The sequence below is a fragment of the Carassius gibelio genome, chromosome A25, assembly GCF_023724105.1.
Source record: "Carassius gibelio isolate Cgi1373 ecotype wild population from Czech Republic chromosome A25, carGib1.2-hapl.c, whole genome shotgun sequence".
Taxonomy (NCBI): Eukaryota; Metazoa; Chordata; class Actinopteri; order Cypriniformes; family Cyprinidae; genus Carassius; species Carassius gibelio.
Window position 1 is genome coordinate 13,265,401 of NC_068395.1, and position 27,831 is coordinate 13,293,231.

General features: G+C 36.7%; 2 protein-coding genes across 3 annotated transcripts; one reads left to right on the forward strand and one right to left on the reverse strand.

Annotated features, from left to right (window-relative positions):
• The first annotated feature begins 944 nt into the window (after nt 1-944).
• On the forward strand, nt 945-23,151 carry lsp1a (lymphocyte specific protein 1 a). 2 transcript variants are annotated; one of them, XM_052544444.1, is made up of 13 exons: nt 945-1,189; nt 7,470-7,616; nt 10,109-10,487; nt 10,574-10,701; nt 11,521-11,767; nt 11,881-12,021; nt 14,845-14,888; nt 15,478-15,559; nt 15,874-16,014; nt 16,365-16,463; nt 17,530-17,622; nt 17,737-17,840; nt 22,337-23,151. In XM_052544444.1, the coding sequence occupies exons 1-12, from the start codon at nt 1,131-1,133 to the stop codon at nt 17,800-17,802; spliced, it is 1,626 nt and encodes a 541-aa protein (XP_052400404.1). In that variant the 5' UTR covers nt 945-1,130; the 3' UTR covers nt 17,803-17,840; nt 22,337-23,151. The 2 variants fall into 2 exon arrangements, with proteins under 2 accessions (XP_052400404.1, XP_052400405.1); XM_052544445.1 differs by having other exon boundaries at nt 11,524-11,767.
• Nucleotides 18,903-27,306, reverse strand: prr33 (proline rich 33). The gene is made up of 3 exons (XM_052544443.1): nt 27,096-27,306; nt 26,625-26,675; nt 18,903-22,165 (listed from the first exon to the last, which is right to left on the reverse strand). Exon 3 carries the CDS (start codon nt 22,149-22,151, stop codon nt 19,164-19,166), a length of 2,988 nt encoding a protein of 995 aa, XP_052400403.1. The 5' UTR covers nt 22,152-22,165; nt 26,625-26,675; nt 27,096-27,306; the 3' UTR covers nt 18,903-19,163.
• Between the last annotated feature and the right edge of the window lie 525 nt (nt 27,307-27,831).

The following is a 27,831-nucleotide window of genomic DNA, read 5'->3' on the forward strand; positions in this document are numbered from 1 at the left end:
TTATGTGCTGTGACTGGTCACCATTTCTCATCATTTGTAGATCATTAACAAATATTACATGTAATCACTCATGAAAAAATTATCCCTGTGTGAAACTCTAAACTGTAATTACATGCTTCCTAAAATGTGGGCATTTTATATATATATATATATATATATATATATATATATATATATATATATATATATTTGTAATATTTTTGAAAGAAGTCTCTTCTACTCACCAAGGTTGCATTTATTTGATCATAATACAGTAAAAACTGAAATATTGCGAAATATTATTACAATTTTAAATAGCTGTTTTCGATTTGCATACATATTCAAATGTAATTTATTCCTGTGATATAAAGCTGAATTTTGTCACATGGTCCTTCGGAAATCATTCTAAAATGCTGATTTGATGCTCAAGAATCATTTCTTATTATTATCAATGCTGAAAACAAACCGCTTAATATTTTACATAACAGAAACCAGATTTGATTTGATGAAAACGAATTTCTAACGAATGGCAATCATTTGAAACACCATTTATTTGTAACGCCATAAAAGTCTTCCTCGGTGAATAAACACATTCATTTATACAAAAATAAAAATAATTATAATAATAATCTTCCTGACCTCAAACTACAGTAGTGTAATTGTCATAATCAAGAATAATAAATACTGTAAGTATATGAGGGAAAACACAAAAATGTGTTTGTCAGCATGTCTGAGAGCTTTGTTACCAATCTAAACACGGTCAAAGAAAGACTGAGTTCTGGGTTTGGGACGGGGGTCTTGTGGGGGGCTGAATTCATAGCATGGGGTGGGGGTATCAACTTACATTTTCCCCTGGGACGGCCACATGACCCTGGAAAAGAGGGAAAAGGAGGGGGAAGAGAAGTTCGGTTATGGTCTGAGCTCTCTCAATGAGAACCACATGCAGGAAAGAGAAGGGAGGAGAGAAGGAGGGGACAGAGAGTGACTAAAGCCAGTCTCTGAAACCAGACCGAGTGCCGCGTGGATCTCTCCTCAAAAGCTGAGCGTCCGAGGAAAGAGCGTCAGCGTCTGTGAGGGAGTCTTTGGGAATCAAATTCCACGGAATACAAAACTTCCAAGAATTCCAACTAAACCTGGGAGAAGAAAGAACGATGTCAAGTGCACTCGTGAGACGAAGCTCCAGTAAGCAAGGCTTGCAGAACCTCCTGAGGTGAGGACTTTGCATCAGATCATTTAAGGCTTACAGATGGGATCTCAGGTGTGATGATGGCCATATGTCATTTCTAATATCAGTTTTATAGCTAATGATACAACATGGATTGGTTCTTGTTTGAAATGAAGAGGATTCATTTAATATGTAATGCACTATATGATGTTACAGCTTGTATTTCAATGCCATATTGGGTGTTTTATAATAGCTTTAAGAACCTTTCTTTCTTTGTTATGGGAAGACAGGATTTGTATTTTATTTTATTTTATGTAACAGCATACCTGTGTACACGCATGTTAACATTTACATTCTTGATAGACATTTTTTAACAAGATAATTTTAAAATGTCCACATTGGTTATTGTTACTGTTTAACAAATACCTAACAAAACGTCCTAAATTTGATCAATTTGAGATCTTAAATATATATACAGTGTTCCTGTAGCTCAATTGGTAGAGCATTGCGTTATCAAGCACAAGGTTGTGGGTTCAATTCCCCAGGAATAAATGATAGGTAAAAAATGATAGCCTGAATGCACTGTAAGTCGCTTTGGATAAAAGCATATGCTAAATGCATACATTTATTTTTTATGTATGTATGTATGCATACACACACACACACACACACAGAAATTAACTCATAGCACATTTTACTTAATCTTAGCAATTCATGCCGCCTGTTGTCTTTATAGAGAAATGTATGCTGTTTACTGTGAGTTTTATAAGCTGGAATGCTTTCAGGCTTCCAGATGAGAGTTAACTGTTTCTTCCAGAGGTGCTGTGGGTTTGTGGATGGATGATGGGACAGAAGAAGGGAGGAAGGGAGTAGGGAAGGGTTGGAATTAAACAAGAACCTGTTGACATTGATTGTGACAGTAATATGAGTGCTCATCTGTGAAAGTGCTGCAAACCAACTCTAATTTAGGTGGAAAACTGTAGGTGTGTTTACTGTGAATAATGAATCTGCCCTTTAGCTATCTACTAATTCAAACACCGAAAACTACCCAACTGCGTTTTCCCACAAAAGAGCTCAGCTAAAATAATCCTGTTCAACTAAAAATGAAACTACAGTCATTTGTTTATCCCTCATGTCTTTAACAACACCTATGACTGTGTTTTTCACTTGGAACACAAAAGTGTGGTTTAATGAGTAAATGATGACAGAGATTTGATTTTAAGTAGTATAAACCGGCATATGAACAACTATGCATAAAGCAAAAGAGTTCTGTACGGACAGGATTTGAGCTGGATCAGGTGTGCTTTGTCAAACACAAATGAGTAGCATTAATGGCAGACAGGATTTGTTTTCCCAAGCCTTTTTTTTTTTTTAAGAGCTGCCAAAACCAGCCTTTTCACACACTCCGCAAGCTGCTTTATCTATTAACGGCTTACATTCATCAGAACTGTTGTGCGGTGAGTTGAGACACGTACCGGATACGTCAGTTTCAAAGCTGTGTATGCAATATTTTGTATCCACTTGTCACAGTATTTTGAAAACCATTACAGTGCTCCTATAAATTGTATAGTATACACTGTACGCCAATCTGCCACTTACCGCAAAATCATTCTACCAACTATTTAACACATTAAAGGTTTTTTTTTTTTTTCAAAGTTGTAAGTAAAACGAAATTATTGGAGCAAATTTTTAAAGACAATACTATACCAGTCTTTCTAATTCAAAATATCTGTGTGTATTTGATGTACTACTAGTAGCTTCTGTGTAACTGTTTGTGAAATTGAATTGCTTAAGGAAACTTGATTCCAACACATGATATAAAAAAAGGTAACTGTGACTTTTTCGCTTATAATTGACACTTGTTTTCCTTACAGTTGTTAGTTTACATTTCAGATAGTCAGAACTGCATCATATAATGGTATAAAGACAGATTTGTGAGTAATAAATTTGCATTTGGAAGAAACAAAAAAAGAAAGAAAATGAGCTATTACCTTTATTCCATGGTGGAAACAAAAAAATAATAATCTAAATTGAAACAAACAAACAAAACAAAACAAAACAAAAAACAACAAAACAAAACAAAACAAAAAACAAAACAAAACAAAACAAAACAAAACAAAACAAAAAACAGAATTGTGAAATGTAAACTCGGAATTCTGAGGGAAAAAATCAGATCATTGCAAGATAAAATTCAAAATTCTAAGTTTACATCTCACAATTCTGAAAAGAAAAGTTGAGAGATCTAAACTAGAAAAATCAGAAAAGCTATAAAATAAAATCTCGCAATTGCCCTTTTATTTCTAAGTATTTTCGAACCATTGTTTTTAACTTGATCAAAACATCTCTTTCTCATTGTGGTCTAAGCTATGACCCCCGATCCATGGACTTTACGCGAGCTGCTCTTCTATTTACCATACTCTGATAAGAGCTGCTGGAATGCAGGGGGTTTAGCCGTTGACTGAAAGGGGGAATAAACTTTACCATCCCTCTGGCAGTGTGCTTTTCTGAAGGATTCGAAGGTTTTTGGCAGCAGAGTAGAATAAACACTGAGGGCACTGTGTTGTGTTTAGTTAAGCATTACAAGAGTCTTTAGAGAAGAATAGAGGGGGGTTGGGGTAAGATGCGCCACTGGAGATATTCTATATAGACAATGAGAAACAAGGTAAAATTAGGGTGAGTAATGTATATATCAGGATGTCGATTAGCTGAAATAATAAGAAAGTGTCTATTCCTGGGCCGAAAAAAAAGAAAGAAAACAATTTACCAATGCTTAATCACATTCAAGTCTTTTTTGCATGTATGAAGCACTTTTTTATACTCTAACAAATTATAATATTCAAAATATTGTTGTGAAACATTTTGCAATTGTATTTTCAATAGAAAAAAAAATACTGTTTAAAGGTATTATTTACTGCATATGGAGGCAAAGTTTATGATCATGCTATTTTTGGAAATGTGGTTTATGGCTAATATTCAATAATTTAAATAATTTTACATTTTAACATCAACATGAGTGAAACATTTTTAAAACTGGATAACTTTGCTTTGACACTCCACAACATTTTACCTGCAATGTGGAAAATGCTAAAAAAAAAATTGTAAAAAAAGAGATGCTCCCAATGACTCTCTATATAATGGACTAATATTGTCATCTGACAAAGTCGGTACTTTTTTCCGCTACACTGAAGAGGTGGCACATCTTACCCCACTCTCCCCCATAATCTAAATATATTAACTTTCTGTAGATTTTTAACTTTCTGTAGATTTTCAGTTATTGTATGCAGTCACTTATAAATCTGTTCTCATTTTTTTGTAGTTTGCTAAGAAATAAATCATTTTAAGAGCTCTCCCATTAAATTGTATGATTACAGATATTTCAGTTCTCATGATTCATAATGCCGCACTTTCCACAGCTTAGATCAGTGCTTTGAAATGTCGTCAGCCGTTCAGGGAACACTGGGAAACATTAGTGAGGTTTGCTGTGATGTGACCACACACTGACAGCAGGAAGACACTAACATGCCTGGGAAAATAACTCTCCTTTGCTCTTGAAATGTGTCGTTAAGATGACATCATCGGAGTCAATAAACCTCACAGCTGCCCTTCAATGCAGATGCAAAATTAAAGAAAAGCAAATAACAGCATCCATCATTTAGATCTAAAAGAGCAGGATTTGCTTCCCTGTAAACAAACTCAAAACAAGGACTTGCTTCTCTGTAAACGAGAACAAAAGTGAACATTTAGATGGTTTCAATTAAGAACAACGATTTGTTCAGTCATACAAAGATGATCAGGAAAAGAATAAGTTAAGAACAAGGTGGTACAGCAAGAACTTCCCTGATAGCACACGTACATCTCAGAGACGTCTATTGACGTCTGCATTTACATCTACAAGATGTATTTTTCACATTGTTTGCTCATCTGCAATACGTCTATAGGACATTTCCTTTAATAGATGTCAAATAGATGTCTGTAAGATGTCTTTAAGATGTTTATGATTTAGAATGTATGTAAAACTGACATCTGAAAGACGTCTATCAGACGTTTGTAGACAGCAGATGCTTTCCAGATCAAGAGATCTTTAACAGACATCTTGCAGACGTTCGTGTGCTATTTGGGTTTTTTACTCTTAACATTTTAGTCTGAAACGCACATCACAGAGACGACTATTTGACATATCTTTTAGAGTGTTTGCTCATCTGCAACACAGCTATCCCTGATAGCACACATACATCTCAGAGACGTCTATTTGATGTCTGCATTTACATCTACAAGACGTATTTTTTACAGTGTTTGCTCATCTGCAATACGTCTATAGGACGTTTCCTTTTAGATGTCAAATATATGTCTATTAGATGTCTATAAGATGCTTATGATTTGAAATGTACGCAAAACTGACATCTGAAAGACATCTGTCAGACATTTGTAGACAGCAGATTCTTTCCAGATCAACAGATCTTTAACAGACACCTTGCAGACGTTCGTGTGCTATCTAGGTTTTTACTCGTAACATTTTAGTCTGAAACGCACATCACAGAGACGACTATTTGACATATCTTTTAGAGTGTTTGATCATCGGCAACACAGCTATAGGAAGCATCCTATCAGATGTCAAATAGATGTTTAGAAGATGTCTGTAAGATGTTTATGATTTAGAATGTGTGTAAAACTGACATCATAAAGACGTCTATCAGATGTTTGCACACAGCAGATACTTTGCAGATTAAGCGATCTTTAACAGACATCTTGCAGACGTATGTGTGCTATCTGGGTCGTCTTGGATTAAATGAAAGACTTGCAGTTTCTTTGTCACTGTCGGCTAAACAAAAAAATAAAATAAAATAAAAACCGAACTCTCTGGCTTCATCATATATCAGACAACGGTCATTTACTGAGCAATTTCACTTTAATTATTAAGGTTCAGAGCTGGAAAGGGAAACTCAATTCAGAGGTCAACTTCCATGTGACTAATTTAAGACTGACCCATCTAGCTCAGCCGGTTCTTTGCAAGACCAGACTTGGCTTGGGTGAATTAGGGCAGGCAACAATGACGAAAAACATTTCCCAATCCATCAAGCCCTCCAAATCCTTTCAGCCTCAGGGCACCAGGCTGTGCAAGTTTAGTCAACACATTGTCAGGGGAGGTGAAACATGCTGAATATAAGCCAGGCTCTTGTTTTCTTTTCCCCTCTCACACTTTATTGTTTCCATTTAGTTCGGTAATGGGTCTGAGAAACATTTTGCCAGTCTGTGTTGACAATACGCTCACCTTGACTGAAAATCTGTTTTCACTCTTATAACTCTTGGAAGATGGTGTTTCCAGACGTGGAGGGAAAAGAAAAGCAGGCTACATAAACAGACTGAGAGTGGCAAATAAATCAGACATTGAATGACATCACCGGCAGGACTGACATCATTCAGGTGGCTTCTGCCAAAAACTGAAGTAATCCTGTCTGGGTGATTAACAGCTGATAATAATCAGAGGCACGGGAACTGTGTGTGGCACATCAGATCTTGTCAGAAGCCCTTCTGTATGGTTTCAGATGTGGTTTGGTCTTTATTCTGTAGTCGGGTTATGAGTAAAAACTGGTTTGTACCCCGGTAACTGCAGCCATTTTTGTTTGTATGTTGATGAATGAGTGCTGATCTGTCAATATGTCAATATGGCTAGCTGTAGAGTCATCGTAGCAACCCGTGACCTCTGGCCTAAAATTATTCTGAGGGTCATTGGTGACTTGTGTTCACCTTTAATTGACCCAGAATCTAAAGGACGCAAAAATGATTCACTCACCCCCATGTCCTTCCAAACCTGTGGGAAGTTTTAGCTTCTACAGAGTATAAGAGAAGCTATGTTGGGGTCCAAACGACATTGGAGCCCATTGGATGGACATAAAAACCACTGAGCTTTTTTAGAGTATCTTCTTTTGTGGTCCACAGAAGAAAGAAAGTCATACAGGTTTGGAATGCGAGTAAAGACCTGGCATTAGTAAATAAAGCTTAAAGTGGCATTTGAAATCAATTTTTCCCAGCGTAGAAGACATAAAGAGCACGTGTGTTTTGAAGCTAGATAAACACATAGATGCTTCAGCGTCTTGAGTGTGAGTTTGCAGGGTCGAAGATGTTCCTCTGGGTCGGAATCGCCAAGCAAGGGACTCAACAAACTATTGCTGGAGATTTCTTAAAGAGGTCTATATATCACAGTCAACAGCACTCTTCTGGGCTCAGGGTCATTCATCATTTGACCACGGCTCTCACGTAGGTCAAGAAAGAAAAATGATTGTGTTCAGATGTAACAAGGGGCTTGCTTTTGCTTCTCTTGCTGCAGAGTGACGGCCCAGCGAAGCATTGAAGATGCTGAGGAGATCGAGAGGGAAAGGCGACGTAGGGCCCGGGAGGCCTTCTGCAAACAACAAAGCCTGTCTGGATCTGCCGGTTCCCCTCAGGACAGTGTGAGCCCACCTGGGACCGGCCTGTAAGTGCGAACGCCGTTCTATTCTTCACACTTCACCTGGTTTTAGCTAGGTGTATTTGTTTTTTTTTTGTTTGTTTTTTTTGCTATTGTGCTATTGTGCCAAACTACTTAATATGGTTTATTTTCAAGAATATCAATTGTTTATGTTAATTAATGATCGCGGGGCAATTTTATCATCCTGACAGATAAGACATTTTTAAATAGAAAATTAAATCAGAAATGGAAAACATGGTCAAATATATAAAAACACTTGTAACTTTACACATGAATCACATTTGTAATGTATTTTTGATCACATTAAGAGATCCGGCTGAAAAAAATTTATATCACTAGATCGACCCTGTTACACGTCTTTAAAGTTGGGCTTTAGCAACTTCCAGCTAAACCTACAAGTGCATATTTACAGTGACACAGCTGTTCTCTCATCATTACCTAATCTCTGAAGAATTTGCAGCAGGGATGCCTTTGGAATAGGGTTTATGTCATATCCCACACCACAGAGCTTTGCTTTTAATCAGAGAAACATTACAGACCTCACATCCCATGTAATGTGTGAAGTTAAACAGCTCACTGAGTCATCCTGTTTAAAGCAGAAGGTCATCTAGGGCCACTTTGTAATTCTCCTTGTTCAGAGATGATTCAATGGCTCACTCTTGGATTAGAGACACATGAATCATTTTCAAGACTTTCTGAATGGGTTTAACATGGAAAGAGGTTTTTAGTAATGTCCGTGTAGGAGTTTTCAAACTAGGCTCTTACAATAATCTTGTATGCAGTGTAGTCAGATTTTTAACTGGGCTTCTGAATAGTATCGACTGATTGTTGATGTCCAGTGCTTATGCTTTGCTGAAAATCTGCTTAATAATCTTGTGGAATGTGCTGTGCATTCCTTTCCGGCAGCTCCTGTGCAGATAAAATAGATTTTAATTTCAAGACAAGAACGGCCTCTTTTGTCACTGTATGAGCTTGAGTGCAGGTGTGTGTGTGTTTAAACCTTTTATGAACTCTTTGAACAATCCCTTACACGAATTTACCCTTGTAACAATAGTTCGTTTCCAATTAAGTCATTTATATGGATTAGTGATGAAGTGATTTTAATCTCATTGAAACCAAACTACGATATCACTATACAGTAAGGGTACGTGAATAGTCATCTACTAATGCCTAAATCAATACTTAATTCATTATAAACTAGTGATTATTAAAGGCGTTAACTAATGAAGAGCTAACCTTAACTATGACTGAAGTGGATTCACGCATGAATAACAGCGGCCAACACTACGTTAGTACACGTTTGATAGTTAATGCATTAATTGACATTTATGGGTGAACTAAATCAAACAGTCTCTTTAAGAAGGTATAAGAAATACTCTGACTTTGAAATGAATTGAAATCATTTCAAATCACAATTTGAGCTTTTGACATCGTCAGCATTTAATCATTACTGGGTGGCGAAGGATTAATTGATCCTCCTCATCAATCGTAGATAATACCTAATACACTAAAACTGGTCTTGTCTGTTTTGTGTTGCCATTTAAACTCACTCTACAGTGACTTATATAACAAAACAGGCAACATCGTTTATTAGTGCATTTAGTATTTTCTATGTTTGATTTATTAATGTATATGTAGTTAAAGGGTTAGTTTACCCAAAAATGAAAATTAGTCTGCGTTTTACTCAACTCCGAGGCATCTTTGGTGTATATGATTTTCGTGTTTCAGACGAATCCAGTCGGAGTTTTATTAAAAATTGTTCAAGCTCAATCATTGCAGTCAGCGGGTGTTGCATTGATTCAGTCCAAAAGAAGTGAAATAAAAATTGCCCATCCATAAAAAAAATGTCTTACATGGTTCCGGGGGGTGGGGGCGGGACTGTATAAGACACTTTTTTGTAAGAAAAATATCAATATTCAAAATGTAATAATCACTTTAATCTCTCTTATATGGTGAATTAAGTATTAATTCAAGCATTAGGCATTAGTACAACATTATTCATGTTCCCTGGTTGTAAAGTGAATGCTACTGGGCTAGTTTTGATTAGCAATTGGTTTGGTTTTGTTGTTATGCAGACCTGGCAACCCTGAAACCAAGATATTTGTGTTTGATCTTAAACATTCATTTAAAAACAACAACTACAACTAATAGTAGTAGTTATAATACTAATAATGGACGTTTTTTTATATTATCATTTCTGTGAATTAGAACAATTTTGGTGAATTTACACTGGCAAATATTACGAAGCCCTGCACACGAAAAAATATACTGTTCATACACTGTTCATACTTATTATAGTTCATTTCATCATTTTAGGAAATTGTGGCCTCATTGTACAAAAATGAAGAAACAAATGAGGATACAAATTCTAATTTATGGACATTATAAATGACAGCTGTGAAAATTTGCTGAACAATGATAAAGGAGACACTTTATTGTGGTTTTATTTGTGGAATTATCTATTTAAAATATTTTGTTTGATGGTTTTTATTTTTCAGCTATGAAAATGAGCTCAAACCCAGCTGCCCTATTGCTGTGGATGAGGATGAAGGTTTCAGCGACTGGACCCAGAAGCTGGAACGGAGAACACGGTCCAGAATGGACGAGAACGGCAGTGGAGAAGAGCCACAACAGGAGGAGAAAGACGTGAAGGCAAGATCTAGACAAAGTGAGAAAAGCAGCTTCGCCACTTCCATACAGTATCCGCAAACACAGGACAGAGCCGAAGAGGAGAGAAGACCAGAGGAGAAGAGGAGCGCTGAGAGACGAGCACAGATCAGCGAGAGGGTGAGCACTCAGAGAGCAGAGGAATGGCGTGATGACATGAGAGACGGCAAACCCAGACAACAGGAAATCAACCCACCGATGGAGAACAAGGTGCCAGGAGAATCGTTACAATATTAGCAATAAAGAACATCATATCATGAACGTTACCTTGTCTAAACTAATGCCATCACTCACAGATAAAAGAGGAGAAGAAGGAGGTGAAGGTGTCATACACGTCTAAAGTCTTCCTACAGCAAGACAGAACACTTGAAGACGATGCAGAGGAAATGACATCACATCTGGTCAAAACCAATCGATCACCCAGGTAACTTTGTTTCCATGAGCTTTCACACCCGGAGGGTTCTGGGTAAATCTTATTTACATTAAATAGTGTTTTGCATACAAAAGAATACATTTCAGGACAAATAATCACACTTTTTCCATAATTCCTATTATTGTATATATATATATATATATATAGATGAATAGAAAGTTCAAAGGAACATAACTTATAGAGAATCGAAATCTTTTGTAATATTGTTATGAAATGTCTTTAATGAACATTTTGATCAATTAAATGCATCATTGTTCAATAAAAGTACAAAACATTATAAAAAATAATAATAATAATAATATGATATTATTCCCTATTTTTAAAGTACAGCCTGTTTAATTGTGAGAGTCAAAGAAAGGGAAAATTATGGATTGACAAAATAATTGTTTTGGTGACAGCTATTATTTATGTTTTTTGATTAGTAAAGATGGTTTGTAGAAAGCTTGACAACATTTTAAGTTGACTTTAGGGGAAACGTAGATGTAGAATTTGGTCCTGTTAAATTTAAAGGCTTATGTCATAAATGTTGTAGACGTGACCTAATATTGTTGCTGCCAAAAAGGTTGTGCCAGGAAGTTTCTGAAAGGGCTGTTAAGGGAGTTAGCTAATATCTAATCTCATAAAACCAGATTTTTAACTAATACTGTAAGCTCTGGCCCATTTTACAGCTTATTCTGGCCAAGAACTATCTACTTTGACAGAAAAAAACTGAATTATTATAACCTCTGCTAACCAAAAATAGCAGTAATGTACGACTGTCCGAACCTAATTTTTCCTAACCATGTTTTCCTGTTCTCCACTCTTCTCCAGCAGGACTGTAGATATAAATCAAGCCTTTGAGTCTAAGAAAGACATGCACGCTGGTCTGGAGACCGAGCTGAAGCTGGAGAAGATCAGACCTAGCCATCAGGAGAAGGAGAGCCGGGAGATGGAGCAGCGTCCTGCCGAGGCTGAGCTGGAGGAACTCAAGAAGAAGAGAGAGGAACAACGCAAGGCTCGCCAAGAGGAGGAGCTGAGAAGAGAGGACAAGCAACAGAAGAAACCAACCAAAAAAGAGGTGGCTTGGCTGATTTCTATCTTTCTAACACTCTTTCGGTGGCAATGTTAAACTGTCTAGGTTTCTTCCAACTGTAGAACATTATTTAAGGTTTAATTTAATAATAACTACAGGAGGACAAGAGACAGATGAAGGAAGACATTGAGAGGAAGAGGATGGAAGCAGTGGAGAAGAGGACGATGAATCTCAACATCACTTCTACAGATGGTGACGACCCATTTAACCCTCTAAATGCCATAAGTCCAGCATTCAAGGTAACTATACATATCTGTATTAATATTCTCAACCTTTCTCTACAGAAAAGTACAATGGCAGTGGTATAGTGATTCATATGCAGTGATTTTAATGGCACCTGTAATTAATCTCTGTAATTACATTCATAATTACACTGTTGATCCATGCCTTCCACCTTAACCCACCCTTAAACCTCCCCATACCACCAAACCTGTCCCTACCTATATTTTTTTGATGTGATTACATAGTAGTTAAGGCCACTTTATATAAAGTGTGATTAAATTATGTTCTTTTTATTTTCTCAGAATACAAGCTCCATTTTATTTTGTAAGTTGCTTGTGTTTGTTGTGCTGTGATCATACCCGAACGTTTGCAGTGTAATATTTGAGTCAAGTGACACGCATGCATATTTCTATGTTGATCTCTGTATAAGGATTGCCTGGAATATTCCAGGTTCAGAACAAATTAATAATTAAGTAAAATAATTATGATCAACATTTCCGTAAAAGTAAAATTTAATTTGATAATTGACAGCTTGTCATTAGAACCTCACTCTGGAACTTGGAATATTCCTTAAAATGGGTTTAAATTATTTTTAGGGCATCTTTCTTTTCTTTTTTACTCATTTAGTTTAACTAACAAAACTGCTTGACGAGTGTAATTTGTTTAATTGCTGCATTTGGTTTACAGTGTGTAAAAACAGCTATGCATTTCCTGTAGAATTTATTCTATTTTTCAATTTGTTGAAGACATTTCACCACTTCTTCGAAAACTGATGAGTCGAATTTCTTCAATAAATGAAAAGCCATTTTCAATGGCTTGCAATAAATTCTACATGACATTCTGCAATGCTTGAACATGTGCATAGACACATTCATTAACAAACTTTCTAAAAACAGGATCATGCATACAGAAGTTGGACAAAAAACGAAAACACCATAATGCTAGATTTTATAACCAATGGTACTTGTTAAGGCACAAAAACAAACAAACCCCTAACCCTAACTGGAGCCTAGAGTATCGGAGAGATTTGTGGCATGGGCAACCACCAAGAACCCAACCAAAACACCCTGCCAACTACATAGCACTATGGTGCTGAGGTTTGCATGGGCAAAAAGTCCTGCAGACTCTTTAATCCATCTCTAGTCAAATCATACCAACATAAATAAGAGTAAAATAAAGTATAAAGCTAGGTATTTCTGTTATAGTGTCCATTCCTTGTGTTTATCCAATTTTATGGTATACTATACTCTCTACCCAAAAGATGAAATTGGCTCTGATAATGGCTTAATACAACAATATGTTAAGAAAGCACTCATGCATTAACCATGTATTAACGGCATCAGACTTATAATTTCTCATAAAGATTTTCATAAATCTGAAATGGCTAATACCAAAATAAGTTTTGGTTAAATATTGGAATTAATTTATTTAAACTCTCAGTCACCAAATTCCTATCCACCTTTTCCAAACAAAAGCACGTCCTCACCTATAGACCAGTGTAGTAGTCTTGTACAATATCAGGTGAGGATTTGCAGTCTGTGTTTTGGGGACCCTGAGATTTCCAATGCTTGTCTGTATATTTACGCAATAAACAGAAGTGATTGACAGTTGAAAGTACGTTCTCAGCAAGCAGAGGTTAAAAAGCCACAAAGGGTTGCTTTTGTGAGCCTGAAACAGGAGCTTGTTATAACATGTACTCTGTTAGTCTGAGGAAGTGAGAAGAGACTGAATCAAACTAGTGTGGATTTCTCTCATTATTACAGTTCCTCATGGAATTTATGTTTCACACTTGTACTCATTCATTTGGCCTCATTTTTTTTTTCATTCGGGAAATTTATCAAAATTATAGGTTGACCCAACACTATCTCACGGCCAATTTGTACGTATTTTACGAGGTGGCTTATTCGTACGAATTTGTACGACCTCACTCGTACGATTTTATACGATTTGTCTAAACCCCAGTGACGGTTAGGTTTAGGGGCAGGGTTAGGTGTAGGTTATTCGTACAAATTCATACGAATTGTGCAACTCATAAAATACATACGATTTGGCAACAATCGAATGAATTTGTATGAGTGTGGTCGTACGAATTCGTAGAAATAAGCCACCTTGTGAAAAATGAATTGCCGTGAGATCGGGTTGGTTGACCGCTTCTGGAGAATCTAGAGCCCCTTTCACACTGCCATTCCGGCAAATACAGGGGTAAAGTGTTCCTGTAATTGTTCCCTGGTCGCTAGATTTTGCACTTTCACACTGCCAGTGATGACCCGGTATATGTGCGTGCTTTCACACACAACCCTTGAAGATCCCGTAACGACACGTGACATCAGCGCGTGTCGTGTAATGTACGAGTCGACAACGCTTGGCACGTTATACTTTAACTGAAGCAAGCAAATGATCTCGGCGTCAGCGCGGAAAGTTAGGAACTAACTGATCTCTGCTTCATTACAGTTTGCACATATGTTTTCGTCGCGAATGTTGATCTTCCTTCAAAACAGCCGGTAAAAGAGTCGCGCGATAACACGCGTCATCACTTCGATACGGATTTAGATCTGGCTTTTGTTCACACAGCGCTCGTTCCGGATCGATTACCGCAATGTTACTAGGTCCCGACCCGGGTTCAATTCGGTAATCAATTCCGGGACGTGGTTGCTTTCACACAGAAGGCGACCAGGCAATGTTACGGGAATATTGCGGGTCCGACGTGCAGTGTGAAAGGGGTATAGAGATAATACGTTTTTGGTTCATGCAAAAATTTAAATTCTGATAACTCTCTGTCATTTTCAAACTCTGCTTGTAAACTTTCTAACGTTTTTATGTGCATTTGTATTTTTATCCAGATCACTGAGAGAACAGAATCCTTGAATCGATCTTTAAAGAAGAGGTGAGTTTATTCATCAAAATAAAATTAGTATTAAGCCTAAACTAATTTGACTAACTAAAGTCTAAATTGACATTTTTGGCCTCAGTGACTTTGCTATATATGGTAGATTCTTGACAAAAACTTAAAAGTATGTTGGCAAAATGACTGTTGTTTAAAAGTAAATATTGACATAGGTGCCATAGGTCAATGTAATACTTTGTTAGTCCATCGCCTTGTCAGTAATGATTTATGGTTCAGCTAACTTTAACCAGACGTGGCGTGTACTCTTTAACCTGATTATATTGTGATAGACTGAAAAATGACTTATCACCATATACACAAAAATAGCTCAGGACACTATGGTTTACCAACAGCTCGCCCCAGTGCAGACCTGCAAATGCCACATTAAAAACTACTGTCAGGATTGACTAAAAACAGTGAAAAATTAGTGATGAAAAGTCTATATTTTATATTTTTGATTTACATTTTGATCTAGTATGTATATTTGATTTTATTTCAACTTAAGATTTAAATGTATTACCAAAAGACTAGGTTTGGTTAACAATAATAGCATTGGAATAATAATAATTATTATTATTTTTGCAAACAGTAACAGTTTCAAGAAGACCCAGAGACCTGTTCTCCTGCCCAAGATCGATGACAAACTGGAACAATACACGCATGCAGTCGAGGTTCGGTTCACAGCCTTATATCTTGCTATATGTTATTCTTCTATGTATTGATATATATTAATCCGTAGTCAGATGTGTAGCCTACAGTAAATTCTTATTTTAGTATCTAATGCCTGGTTTAAAGAAGAATCTCTTAGTCAAACCATAATTTAGGCAAATCAGGCCTGTTTCTGGCAGCATTTACTCAAATGGATCAGATGGTCTATAGTTAGAGTGATGAAATCTCTTTCTGGGACAGTCTATTGTTACATTTGCAGTATTTCTTTAGAAACAAGTTATCACTCACTGAGCCTAACTGTCCTAATATGCTGCAGATCTCCTCTAAAGAAGCAAAGATGACCAAGTCAGCATTAGTGGACATGCCTAATGTCTCTGCTCCGGTGGCCTCCAAAAAAAGCCTGTTTGAAGTGGGAGAGGCCTGGAGTCAAAACAGCCCGAAAGGAACACCTCTGAAGGTCAGAAATCAGAGATGTGACTCACAACCTGTCATCAGTCACTTACCTTCATGTTGTTTAAAAAAAAAAAAAACATGAGTATTGTATTGGTCACTCTCACAGTCCTTTCACATTCAAACACACCCACACTATCAGTTTGCCCGAGTCTGACGCACATGATCAACCTCCACCAGGAAGCTGTTGTGCAGGAATTCTTGGGAAATGTTCTCCAAATCAGTCATAACTGCATGAACTTTGTTTCACCGTCCCCGTAACACGTGAAACAAAAACTGAAAGATTTGTAATTAAATGTCGCTATATGTGCTGTTCTGCATGTGTTCTCATTTATAATTGGTTTCATATGTTTTTAGGATACGGACTGTGTGAAAGTGGGTGTAGCAAACCTGATCAACCATTGGGTGAAAGGAAGTCCAGAAGGCGGGAACAGACACTTCCTCTCCACACCGTCTGTAAGTTTATTAATGAACCTGGGTTTGTTTCAATGGTAACCAATGGACTGGGGAGAGATTCAGGTATTTGTCCAATGGTGGATTAGAAATAATAATTATAATATATAATATATAATAATAATTGAGAATAAAAATTATCTCACTGCCATATGGACATGCACATCTCTCTCTCTCCCTCTCTCCCTCTCTCTCTTAACAAGGTCTTGATTCACCACAAGAATCAATAAGAATGCATTGAGTTGATTGGCTGATCAGCAATCTGTGTTACCAAGCAATATATATACAATTTTTATTTGTATTTTTGTTTTGTCTTTTGAAAGACTGAGACAGCTGTTTCTATGTAGAACAATGAATATATACCGAAAATTTACAAAATTATACATTTATGTTGCCCCCTTCTGGCAGAATGAGCTACTGCATCATTCTGAGCTACTTCACTTATTTTCCCTCATTTTCACAAAATAAAGTTCATCAATCTACTTGTCCTTTAAACTGCAATAAAATTGTAAAAAAATAAATAAATAAATAAAAGGCTTATCTTGGAATTAATTGAGTGAAGCTAGATTACGATTGTGTAATATCACTTTAAGTTTACCATAATGATGCCTGGTTTATGTTAAACAAATAATTCATCCAAAATCATTTACTCACCCTCATGTTGTTCGAAACATATTTGATTTACGTTTTTCTGAGGAAAACAAAAGGCAGAATTCTGAAGAAAGAGGACTAAAATACCATAAATAGTATTTCATACAGCTCATCGGCTCTGTCCATGGAAAATCTTAACATCACCCATACTGTAGCTTGCCTCATTAATTAAAGTTTATGAGAAGTAGCCATGCCCAAATTCAGATTTTTTGTAACTTTTCAATGAGTCTGTTGATCCAGTTCACAATATCGGCCTTAATGACTCAAATAATCAGATCGATCTAGTTCTTGAGTTCAACGACTCAATGATCAAATCAGTGAATAATGACTTCAATTTCAGGTCAACTATTCCATGTGCAACAGCAGATCTAGCAGAATAAAGTCATTCTCAACGATGCTTTCCAATTTTCATTTCCAGGATGTTAAACCTGGAGATGTTCTGCAGAAAAAGAACATGTGGGAAATTATTGGAGAAGGTTCTTCAGCCGAGAGGTCAGGACTGGGAGGAAAGGTAAATATTCAGATAAGAAATGTTCTGATAAACCTAAAAATGATAAATAAACATTGAAAATGAATCTCTCAATGAATGCATGCTATTTCTTCTACTCATCTTTTATATTTTTAGGCCTCCTCCTTGGGAAAGCAATACAAGTTTGTTGTGACAGGCCATGGAAAATACGAGAAGATTTGATGTTGAGCATTAAAGTGTCTTCCCGAATGGAAAATCAAGTGAGATGCTTTCTTCTATTTTACATAACATATACCTAATTTAAAGCTAACAAAACAGTTTACATGGACAGAAGCATGGTAAAAGAGCTTAAAAACATGATTATGTAAATAAAAATGCCCTCCCTCCCCCACAAAAAAACACAATGGGAACTTGAACACAGTCATGAAGCCTTTTTACAGACTAGGTAATGTTATCTAATAAAACTAGCTACCAGGCTAGTACTAAGCTAGCTATAAAGCAAGCTAGCTAAGATTAGCTTAAAAATGTTGAATGTTGTAGCATAAAAAAACACTTTCACGAACATAACATTACCTGAAATAAGAATATGCATGAGTTGACAACCAGCATTCACTGTTATTAATTTGATCTCAATGAAGCAACCATTTACTGTATATTTAAGGTTTGGCCTTTTAAGGCTTCATCAGTGAAAACTCTTTGTCAACACTGAGCTCCAAGTAGGGCAGCAGAGCAGAGAGTGCCATGTCTTGCTTTCGGTACTAATAAGGCTAAGTACAAATTTCCAAAACTTGGCATACTTACTGTGTATCTCGTAATTCTTCCCCATTTTACCAATTCCACTGGCACACCCGTCTAAAACTCACACTCTATTGTCCCTACACCTTCAAAAACATGCAATGGAAATTTGTCCCTCAACACCATGTTATCTTGTATAATACCATATCCTCACTAATACTTTTTACACCCCATTAAGCACCGTAGAATACTGGCTATAGAAAAATATTGCTAAGAAAAAAGTGTGGTGTATATTGTTGTTATAATGTAAAAAAATTTATAAAGTGAGGTAACTTCAAACTGTAGATGCCTAAATCCTATATTTTACATTTTCATCCCCAAAAACACTCGTTTTGATTTTGTCTCATGTGGCAGGCTGGAGTGATAATACTTATTTTTTTATAAATTATTGAAATTATCTTTTTCTTTTTTCTTTTTCTTTTCTTTTTTTTTATGAAAGTGTTCAAATATGTAAGTAATATCAAAATATTACCATATTTAACATGCTTATGAAAAAGGTTGAGATAAGTTTTGAAAGTCTTAAGCAATAAAGTGAAAACGATTCTTTATTCAGTATTCTAATTAGCTTAAATGGCTAATGCCAGATGACAAGTGGGCAATACAGATAAGATATTGTACATTTGACAGATTTTTTTTTTTTTAGTTCACTTGCCAATTGACCTGTTATAAAATTATAAAAATATATGTAAAGAATTGGACTGGATAATAAACAGAACTCTACCTTCGCAATGAAAGCTAACAATATCCTTGCCCATTATTTATATGTTATTCAGTTAGACGTCAGTGGTTTAAGAAATACTGAAGCCTTTGGCTGTTCTATTAAAGTCTTTTTGCTCTTCATCTTTATTTTTGCGGCCTATGAGTCCCATTTCAAAAACTGTTGCAATCTTAGTTGCTGGTCGCGAAGCTGCCTCTTTTAGTCGCCTGGCATCAAACCGCGGGCTGTACAGGAGAATTGGCAAACGATGAGCAAATGTAGGGATCTCTTCTGTCTTTTTCTGTTCTGCCTCCATCTTCTTTTGCTCTTCAGTTTTATTGGCTTCGATTTGCTGCATTATATTCTCTTTGGTGGAGAACATTTGGAAGAGGACAGCATCCCACATTTTTGCTGCCCTTGGGGAATCTTTACTATCCCGGCTCCCTCTAGACTTATCTTCGGCTTCAGACTTATTTTGCATTTCACTTACATTTTGATCAGTGCTGGCAGGGATGTCTTTCTTCGATGCAGACTCCGCCTCTGGAAACTTGGGCTCCTCTACTTCAACCACCATGTGTTTCTTAAGGCGAGACCAGCCACTGAGTTTTGACTTCGTTCCTTTTGGTTTCTGCATCACCTTCAAGAGAGGCTCTGGAGTTAGGGAGGAGCCTTCCTCACCCTCCTCCTTCTTCTCCACTGCAGACCTGATATCCTGTTGGGGACTAGATTTTGCTTTCACGCTGTCAACCTTTTCAGGTTCAGTGTCCTTTGTTTTAAGGTCCTTTTGGTTTTCTTCCAGTGGTTTAACTCCATCCGTAACCTCTCCGTTATCAGGCGTTTTTTCAGAAGAAGCGGCTTCCAGCTTCTGCTTCTTAATTCTCTCTAACAAAGACATTTTTGCCTCTGTTGGCTTCTCTGGTACTTCGGTTGTTTTGGCATTGACTTTACCTTCTGAGACCTTTGGAAGTGTTGGCTTTCCCGCATCTTGATCAGATATTGGCACAGACTTACTTTCAAGTTTTGGAGTTTCCTTCACAGTTGGAGGGATTGGCATCATTTGGCAAAGTCTGGGAGATCCATAGGTTGGAGTTCTGACTCTTGGTGTCACAGTATTTATTGGCTCTACTTTTGCTTGTGATGGTGGTGTATCAGCTACAGATACCACAATAGTTGGAATTTTTGCTTTTAATTCCGGAATAGTTGGCTTGGGAATGTCCCTTACAGTGTTTGCTTCTGGCTCAGATGCTTCCTTTGGAAGCTCTGGAGGTGGAGCCACTACAGCAGTTTCCTCTTTAACAACACCAGCCTGAGGTGGCTGGATTTCAACCTGCTCGTTAGGCTTTACCCCAGACTTGTCTTTTGTTACAGTCACATTTTCATCATATTGAGGTACTATTGGTTCCTGTTTTGGAAGATGAGTTACCTTTACACTTGGGAGTGCAGCTGATGTAGAAATGCTAAAAGTGGATGTGTAACTCTTTATTCCTCCATGGGAAACATATTCAGCAGGGGTCAATCCATAATATATTGGTTTGGATTTAGGTGCTGTTGGTGTTTTGGGTCTTTGACCTGCAAATGGAGGGACTCTAGATAAAGGTTTCTGGTACCCAACTGGAGATAAACCATGCTGTGCAGGTTCAGTCTTGCGTGTTGTTGGAGTTTCAGGGTTTGGCTTTTCATTTGCATTTAGAATTGAGCTCTCCTTGGGTTTTTGGGTCTTTGGCTTTGTTGACTCAAGTTTTGACAGGTTTTCTGTGGCCTTATCCAGCTTTTCTTGAAAGGGTTCAGTTGATTTAACATCTATCCCCCCATTTTCAAATATTTTTGAATGACTAGTATGATCCACATGATTTGAGATTTTCTGCATTTCATCTTGTGGTCCAGTCAAACTTGAGGTTGGCGTTCTGGATCTTCTGCCCTCCATGTGCACAGGAGATACAGCAAATAAAAGCGGATTTGGTCTTGAAATCTCAATCACAGATACTCTAACACGTGAAACGTGATCTGAGGGTGTCTTGGGACGTCCTGAATGTGTTTTTATTGAAGTAAAGTCATATGTTGGTGTTTTTACTTTTGTTGATATTGTAAGCCCCTTTGTCTCGAGTGTTGGAGTTGCACCCCGTTTTGTCTCAGGCGGCGGCATTGCATTTTTCTTAATCTCTGAAGTTGGAGTACCGACCCTTTTTATTTCAGAAGATGGAATTGTCTCTTTCTTGACTTCAGAAGTTGGAGTTGGGCTTTTCTTAATTTCTGAAATTGGAGTTGCAATCCTCTTGACTTCAGATGTCGTTGTTGTAACCCTTGTGATCTCTCTAGTTGGTGTTCTGTCTCTTCTTATTTCAGATGTTGGTGTCACTATCCTTCTAACCTCGAATGTTGGTGTAGGGGCTCTCAATAAATCTGCAGTAGGTGTTCTTGTCCTTGTTGGTGATGCATGAGGCGTTCTCAAACCTACTGATTTTGCTGTGTAATTGGCGATTTGAGGAACTACAAACAATGGTTTGGCTGTTCTAGAGACATTCAGAATGGTCGGCTGAGGGCTTGGAGATTTAGAGGTTACATGAGTGGTAAGATTTGAGCTGACATTCAATCTTTGTGAGGTTTGCAGGATAGTGACTGATGTAATAGCATGTGTATCACGTTCTGGAACTGTTGAGGCTGTGTATGTAAATGCTGGAGACAGGTGTTGGGGAGCCGCATATGGTTGTGGTGAAAACCTTGCCGTCTTGCCGTAAGTGAATCCTCTGTGATGAGGATAAGGAGATGATACATGCTGATACAGTGGTCGGACGCTGAAGCGTGGGTGTACTGCGCCAATGTAGAAAGGTGTCTCTGGAGTCTTGGGAGGTGTTGAGTGATCACTGTGCTCCAGGTCAGGGCTCGCTTCATTTACTGGAGAGAGGCTTGAGCGGAAACTGACCGATGGTTGTGAGGCCTGGGCTGCAGCTTTTTTCTTTGCCGTCTTCTTGAGTAGTTTCTGGAGCCGGACATTCTCTTTCCCAGGTTTGGGAAGCAAAGGTGGGGGGTACTGCTGGGAAAGCAGGCCTGCCTGAGCAGTATTGCCAATATTGACAGCCATTAAATCTTCAGCCCCTGAAACAAATAAATGACAGATATTGTGTACTTTAAACACAACCATAATGTATAATGATAGTTCTGGCTAATAACGGTAAAGAGGTAAAAAAAACATTCCAAAATTAGTCATTGTAAAATAAATCAGCCAAAAAGCATTATTCACAAATATTTTTGTTTTCTCTTTTTCAGGTGAATTTTCCAGTGACCGCTTGTGAGGAATTTAATTCAGCAATATCATCTTTCCCGATTCACCAAGAACACATATACATTAACATATAGGTCGTACAATATTTCAGTCAACTTTTCAATACATAAGGAAGAAACTACATTGTATGTGCTTTTATGTTTTTATTCTTTTTTATGATTTTTCCATTTTTGACTGTTGTAATGGCATGACTTTGGAACGTTTCCCTACAATCTATGCATCTGTTGCATATACAATGTAAAAAGAAACTTGATCTGACCAATTGCAAAGGGTACAAAGTAATCTTTTCTTTTATTTTTCCTCAGTATTTTTTGCAGTATTCGGGCTGAAATTAGGCTATACACACTTCTAACAATGTATGAGTACGACCTGAATGTGAATGTCAAATAGTGATGATGTTTTGTCAAATGTTTTTTATATTGATTATCTATGCTATTTTTAAACTAGGACACATTGTTACATTTATATAGACTTATAAGAATAAGAATAATCCAAAAACATATTCCAAATTCCTGCAGCTGATTCTTACGCATTTAAGGTTTTATTTTATTACAAATACGACATTGATTTTCTTACTTCTCTGCTCTTATTCATAATGCATAACTTACTGAACTTTTTGGATTTCAAGAAAACACTGGAATTTCTCAATTTATCATATTTAATATTAATCTAAACATGTTTGTTTAGTTTCAAGCGTTTTGCTACCCAATGGTATTGAGAATGGTTCAGACAAGAATATCATTTGTAGGCCATCACAGCTTTTATTTTCAATAAATTTGATATTTTGTATGATTCTTAATTTTGATTTCGGCTGCTTATTCTCAGTGTAAAATGGAAATATCAGAATGTTTTTCACTTGATAGGATGTCTCAGCTATGACATGTTCCCATGCAGTAAAATTCCACAACACATCTAGCATAGCTCCTTGGCCTAATTTTAGGGTCAAAGCAAATGAGCAAGTCATCTGATCCATATCACAGAGTGTGGTGCCACTTTCCACCCTCACCATAAACCAACGCCAAGAGATCTGGGGGCAGTCATTGCTTTAGCCATAGGTGGGGCAGCTACATTAAATTACATAATAAATCACTGAAAATTTACTACCAATCAAATTCAGTGGTTTCTGTTGACGCACAACCTAAGATCATATATCACAGAGTTGCTTTTAAGTTTTTCAGACTGTAATGATGCATACTGTATTTATATATTTACTAAACTACCTTAAAATGTTACAATAATAATTATCTTTATGACTGGACTATTCATGAATGGTATTCATGAAACACTCATGGACATTTCCTGGCTCATTTATACAATAACAAAGATCAGAACTATAAGTAAAGATTATGAATCAGAGGGTTTATAAGCCTTTTTGAAAAAGCATAAATGGGTCAGTGACATATGTACCATAAAAAAGTGTTTTTTTCAAAAATTTCAAATAACAGGCATAAAAATGGTTGACTTTTGTTCTACTAACTCTCATCTTTATAGAAACATATGTTGTTTCAAAATTTTCAATTGGAATCAGAATTTATGTGACAATTTGTTGTATTAGTGCTTACAATCGTCATATGGTGTGACATGAAAATAATTGTATATAAACTGAAAATGGATTATATCTTTCTTAAGTTACTCACTTTATCAAAGTCATTTATCATAACTAAACTGTGATCCATTATAGTTTTGTGAAAATTAATTAAATTTGTGTATTATTTTTTAAAACATTGCTCAATGTGAGACCTATGCCGTCGGTCTTTCAACATTTTTTCTATTTATTGTGACAAACCTTGCTAGAAAATTATAAAAATATTTGTGACTCTTGCTGATACTATTTTCTATGTATTCCATGAACATTTTCAGGTTTTATCATTAATAAAGGTATGTTATTTTCACAATTTGGAATGTCACACCAAATGATATAGTGTCACACCATATGATAATGTCGCCATGTGTCAATGCAAACCATGTATTATCCTACTTATTGGTGAGTACTGATCACTCATATGGCAGGAAATATTTAACCACTCTTAAATGCTGCAAGGCAATATTCAAATTTTATTGATTTATTTGATATTTAACAATAAAACATACATTGTTTTAATATTGTATGAACCATATGAACATATGTTTGTGTATCAAATTTCATTTAAATTCAAAACTGGTCTGCAATATGTACTAAAATAAGTAAAACAACCAATTTTTTAATATCATATGAACCGTGAACATACAATGTAGCTGAGTGGATCCACAAATAAATCAGATTCAAATTCATCTAAACTCCATTGTACATAAGCCAGTCAAATTTGGAGAGAGTAGTGAAAGTGAAAGTGAAGTGACATTCAGCCAAGTATGGTGACCCATACTCAGAATTTGTGCTCTGCATTTAACCCATCCGAAATGCACACACACAGAGCAGTGAACACACACACACACACACACTGTGAGCACACACCCGGAGCAGTGGGCAGCCATTTATGCTGCGGCGCCCGGGGAGCAGTTGGGGGTTCGATTCCTTGCTCAAGGACACCTAAGTCGTGGTATTGAAGGTGGAGAGAGAATTGTACATGCACTCCCCCCACCCACAATTCCGTCCGGCCCGAGACTAGAACTCACAACCCTTCGATTGGGAGTCCAACCCTCTAACCATTAGGCCAGGTAGCAAACATCTCCCTGTATCTCTTTGTCCTGTCTGCACTTGTCATCATTATCTGCCTCAAGTTGACAAAAAAAAGGAAATGAATGGTTTGAGATGAAGACAACATTGTTTAGACTTAAACAGCATTCTAAGGTTTCTGGGAAGGGATCTGCGGTGTCTGTCTGATTAACTAGAAATCTGTATCACCGAATTAAACTAAACTAAACTTTTATGTGATGATTGACCCAAATAAATGTTTAAAAAGACAAAACATACATTGGACTTTGTTATTTATTGTTATATATGCAGGGAATTACAATTCATATCATATGGTGTGACAATCAAATCATATGGCGTGACAGGCAGACATGTCACACCATATGATGTTTTCTGCACTTAGCACAACCTTGAGTCTTGTAGCTACACATTAGCATACTAACAACATGCTAGCTATAACAAAGCAGCATAGATTTACATATAATTATGACAAAATAATAACATTTCTTTTGCATTTTTATAAAAAAATGTGTCACACCAAAAGACATCTGGAAGTGGGACTTTTGTCAGAGTGCCTACAAGATCTGATTTATTGTACAAATAAAAATGATGACTCACCTCAGGTTGAACAGTAGAAATACACTGCTAGTTCTGTACAACATTGCTGAAGAAGGTCCTCTCCTTCCCAAGGGTGTCAAAACAGTTGTCCGTTCAAATATCCCAAAATAGTGTCACACCATATGAATTTGATTTGTGTGACAAAATCTTTTTGATTAGAACTGACTCAACACATTATGCTTGGACTTTGAAAAGAGTAGGCTCACAAATAGACATCTGTATTATTTGTCTGTATTTTTTAGAGAATTTTTGCATTTATTTTTTTTTGTTTTATTCAAGTTCTCACTTTGAGAAACAAGTGCCGGACAGTCACAGCATATGAGTTTTGTTATGTTTGGTTGAAAATTCTGAAAAAATTAGTTAGGAACCGTTTTAATGTTGAATATGTTCACATAAAGCATAATGTTCTGCACAATATTGAGAAGGTTTTTGGCAAATATATTTTGCATTCATACATGTTTGACACTGAAGACAGCAAAACTGCCATGTCACGTCACCCACCCAAATATAAGAATACATCTCACGAAATGTAACTATATATGTGTTTAGAATACATAAGAAAATATTTAAAAAATGCCATTTTCTTATGTTAGGGATATTTAGATATTTGACTTAAAACTGACTACAAATTAAAACCAGTCAAATTTGAAAAAAAAAAAAAATAATTTTTTAAGTATGAGGTACTGAGGATAATGACTTATTTTGTGTCTGTATAACACAAACGTGTTTGCAAAACTGCAAATGTGAGTCAACTGTAGAAGAAGCCTCTAGCTCAGAGTAACACAAAGAACCATATGAGAGGAGGTCATCCTTTTAAGGCCCCGGTAGGCTGGGCAGTTCGGAGAATTTCCAAGATGCAAGTTTAAAAGCGGAAAGAATAGCAAATCAGTAAAATCATGCACAGCTTAATTGCTTCTTAGCAACCACCTTGTGAAAAAAAAGAATCATTGTACACGTAAAAATATGTGCTCCGGGGCGAAATGTACACTTATACACATGTGCTTAAAAAAAAGATAACTTACCAAGAGATGTTTGTAACAGAAGACTGTTGAACACACTTCAGACAAGGTCCCCTGAAAATATAAACATGCATGTTTATAATACATGTCCTTGAACATAAGCAACTGCATATTAAAACAAAAAAGACCTCAAATATGGTGACATTGAAACAAATATTGATATTATTCAATTCAGTTTAATAGTTATATTACAATCCCTGTTGCATAAATCTGCTGAAGCCTTTTAACAAAAGACAGACATGGCATGCACTTCCACACTGCATTCATATAATAATTAAATTTATGCATTTAGCAGATGCTTTTATCCAAAGTGACCTACAGTGCATTCAGGCTATCAATTTGTACCTATCATGTGTTCCCGGGGAATCGAACCCCCAACCTTGCACTTGATAGCGCAATGCTCTACCAATTGAGCTAATAATAACCGGAAGACAAAAATATCAAATTTCAAGCCATTTTTTGGTGGTTTTATACCTGCTTGTCTGCTGTTCAGGGGTGTCCGATGGCTGCCTGCTTGTCCCAGCTTGGACTGTCAGAACGGGAGACTCATGTTGAGTTCAACTATTCCCTTTCCTTCAAATGGAAGGCACAGGCTCCATAGCAGTCCAAAAATAAAACCCTGAGTCCGTTACTCAGAATGCATGGCGAGTGGTGACGGTATAGAGGGAACCGTTAGCGAAGCAGGGGGATCCAGGTCACCTTAGATATCATCAACTGCCCCCCTCCCCCATGATACCTGATGCACACCCTCATCTACACAATCTATAAGCAAACGCCCCCCACAGTTAAGAAGAAGTAGTAGTTATTTTGGAGCTCTGTTGCGGTCCAGCTTTTTAAAGTAGTCCACTGTATTGTTGCTTGCAAAGACACTTTCTCTAAATACACCAAACAGGATATAAAACAAAAACAAAATATTTTTTTCTTATTTTATGTTGATTGCCATTGTTGCAGCTGAACTCTGAATATAGCAGTAGAGTAAATGAGCACTGAAACTTAATCCTGAAAACTGGCTAAATATTTATGGTAGCCTAAAACAAGAAATAATGGCTGGAATAAAAAGCCATCTGATCGGATTACACCAAAGAGCTCATGTGTTTACTTTACAAACATCAATCTTCCAGGCATTTATGATGAAGCTGATATTTACATTTTTTACATTATAAAATAGGAAAGCATTATGTTACTGGTGAAATTCACCAATCTACCGTTT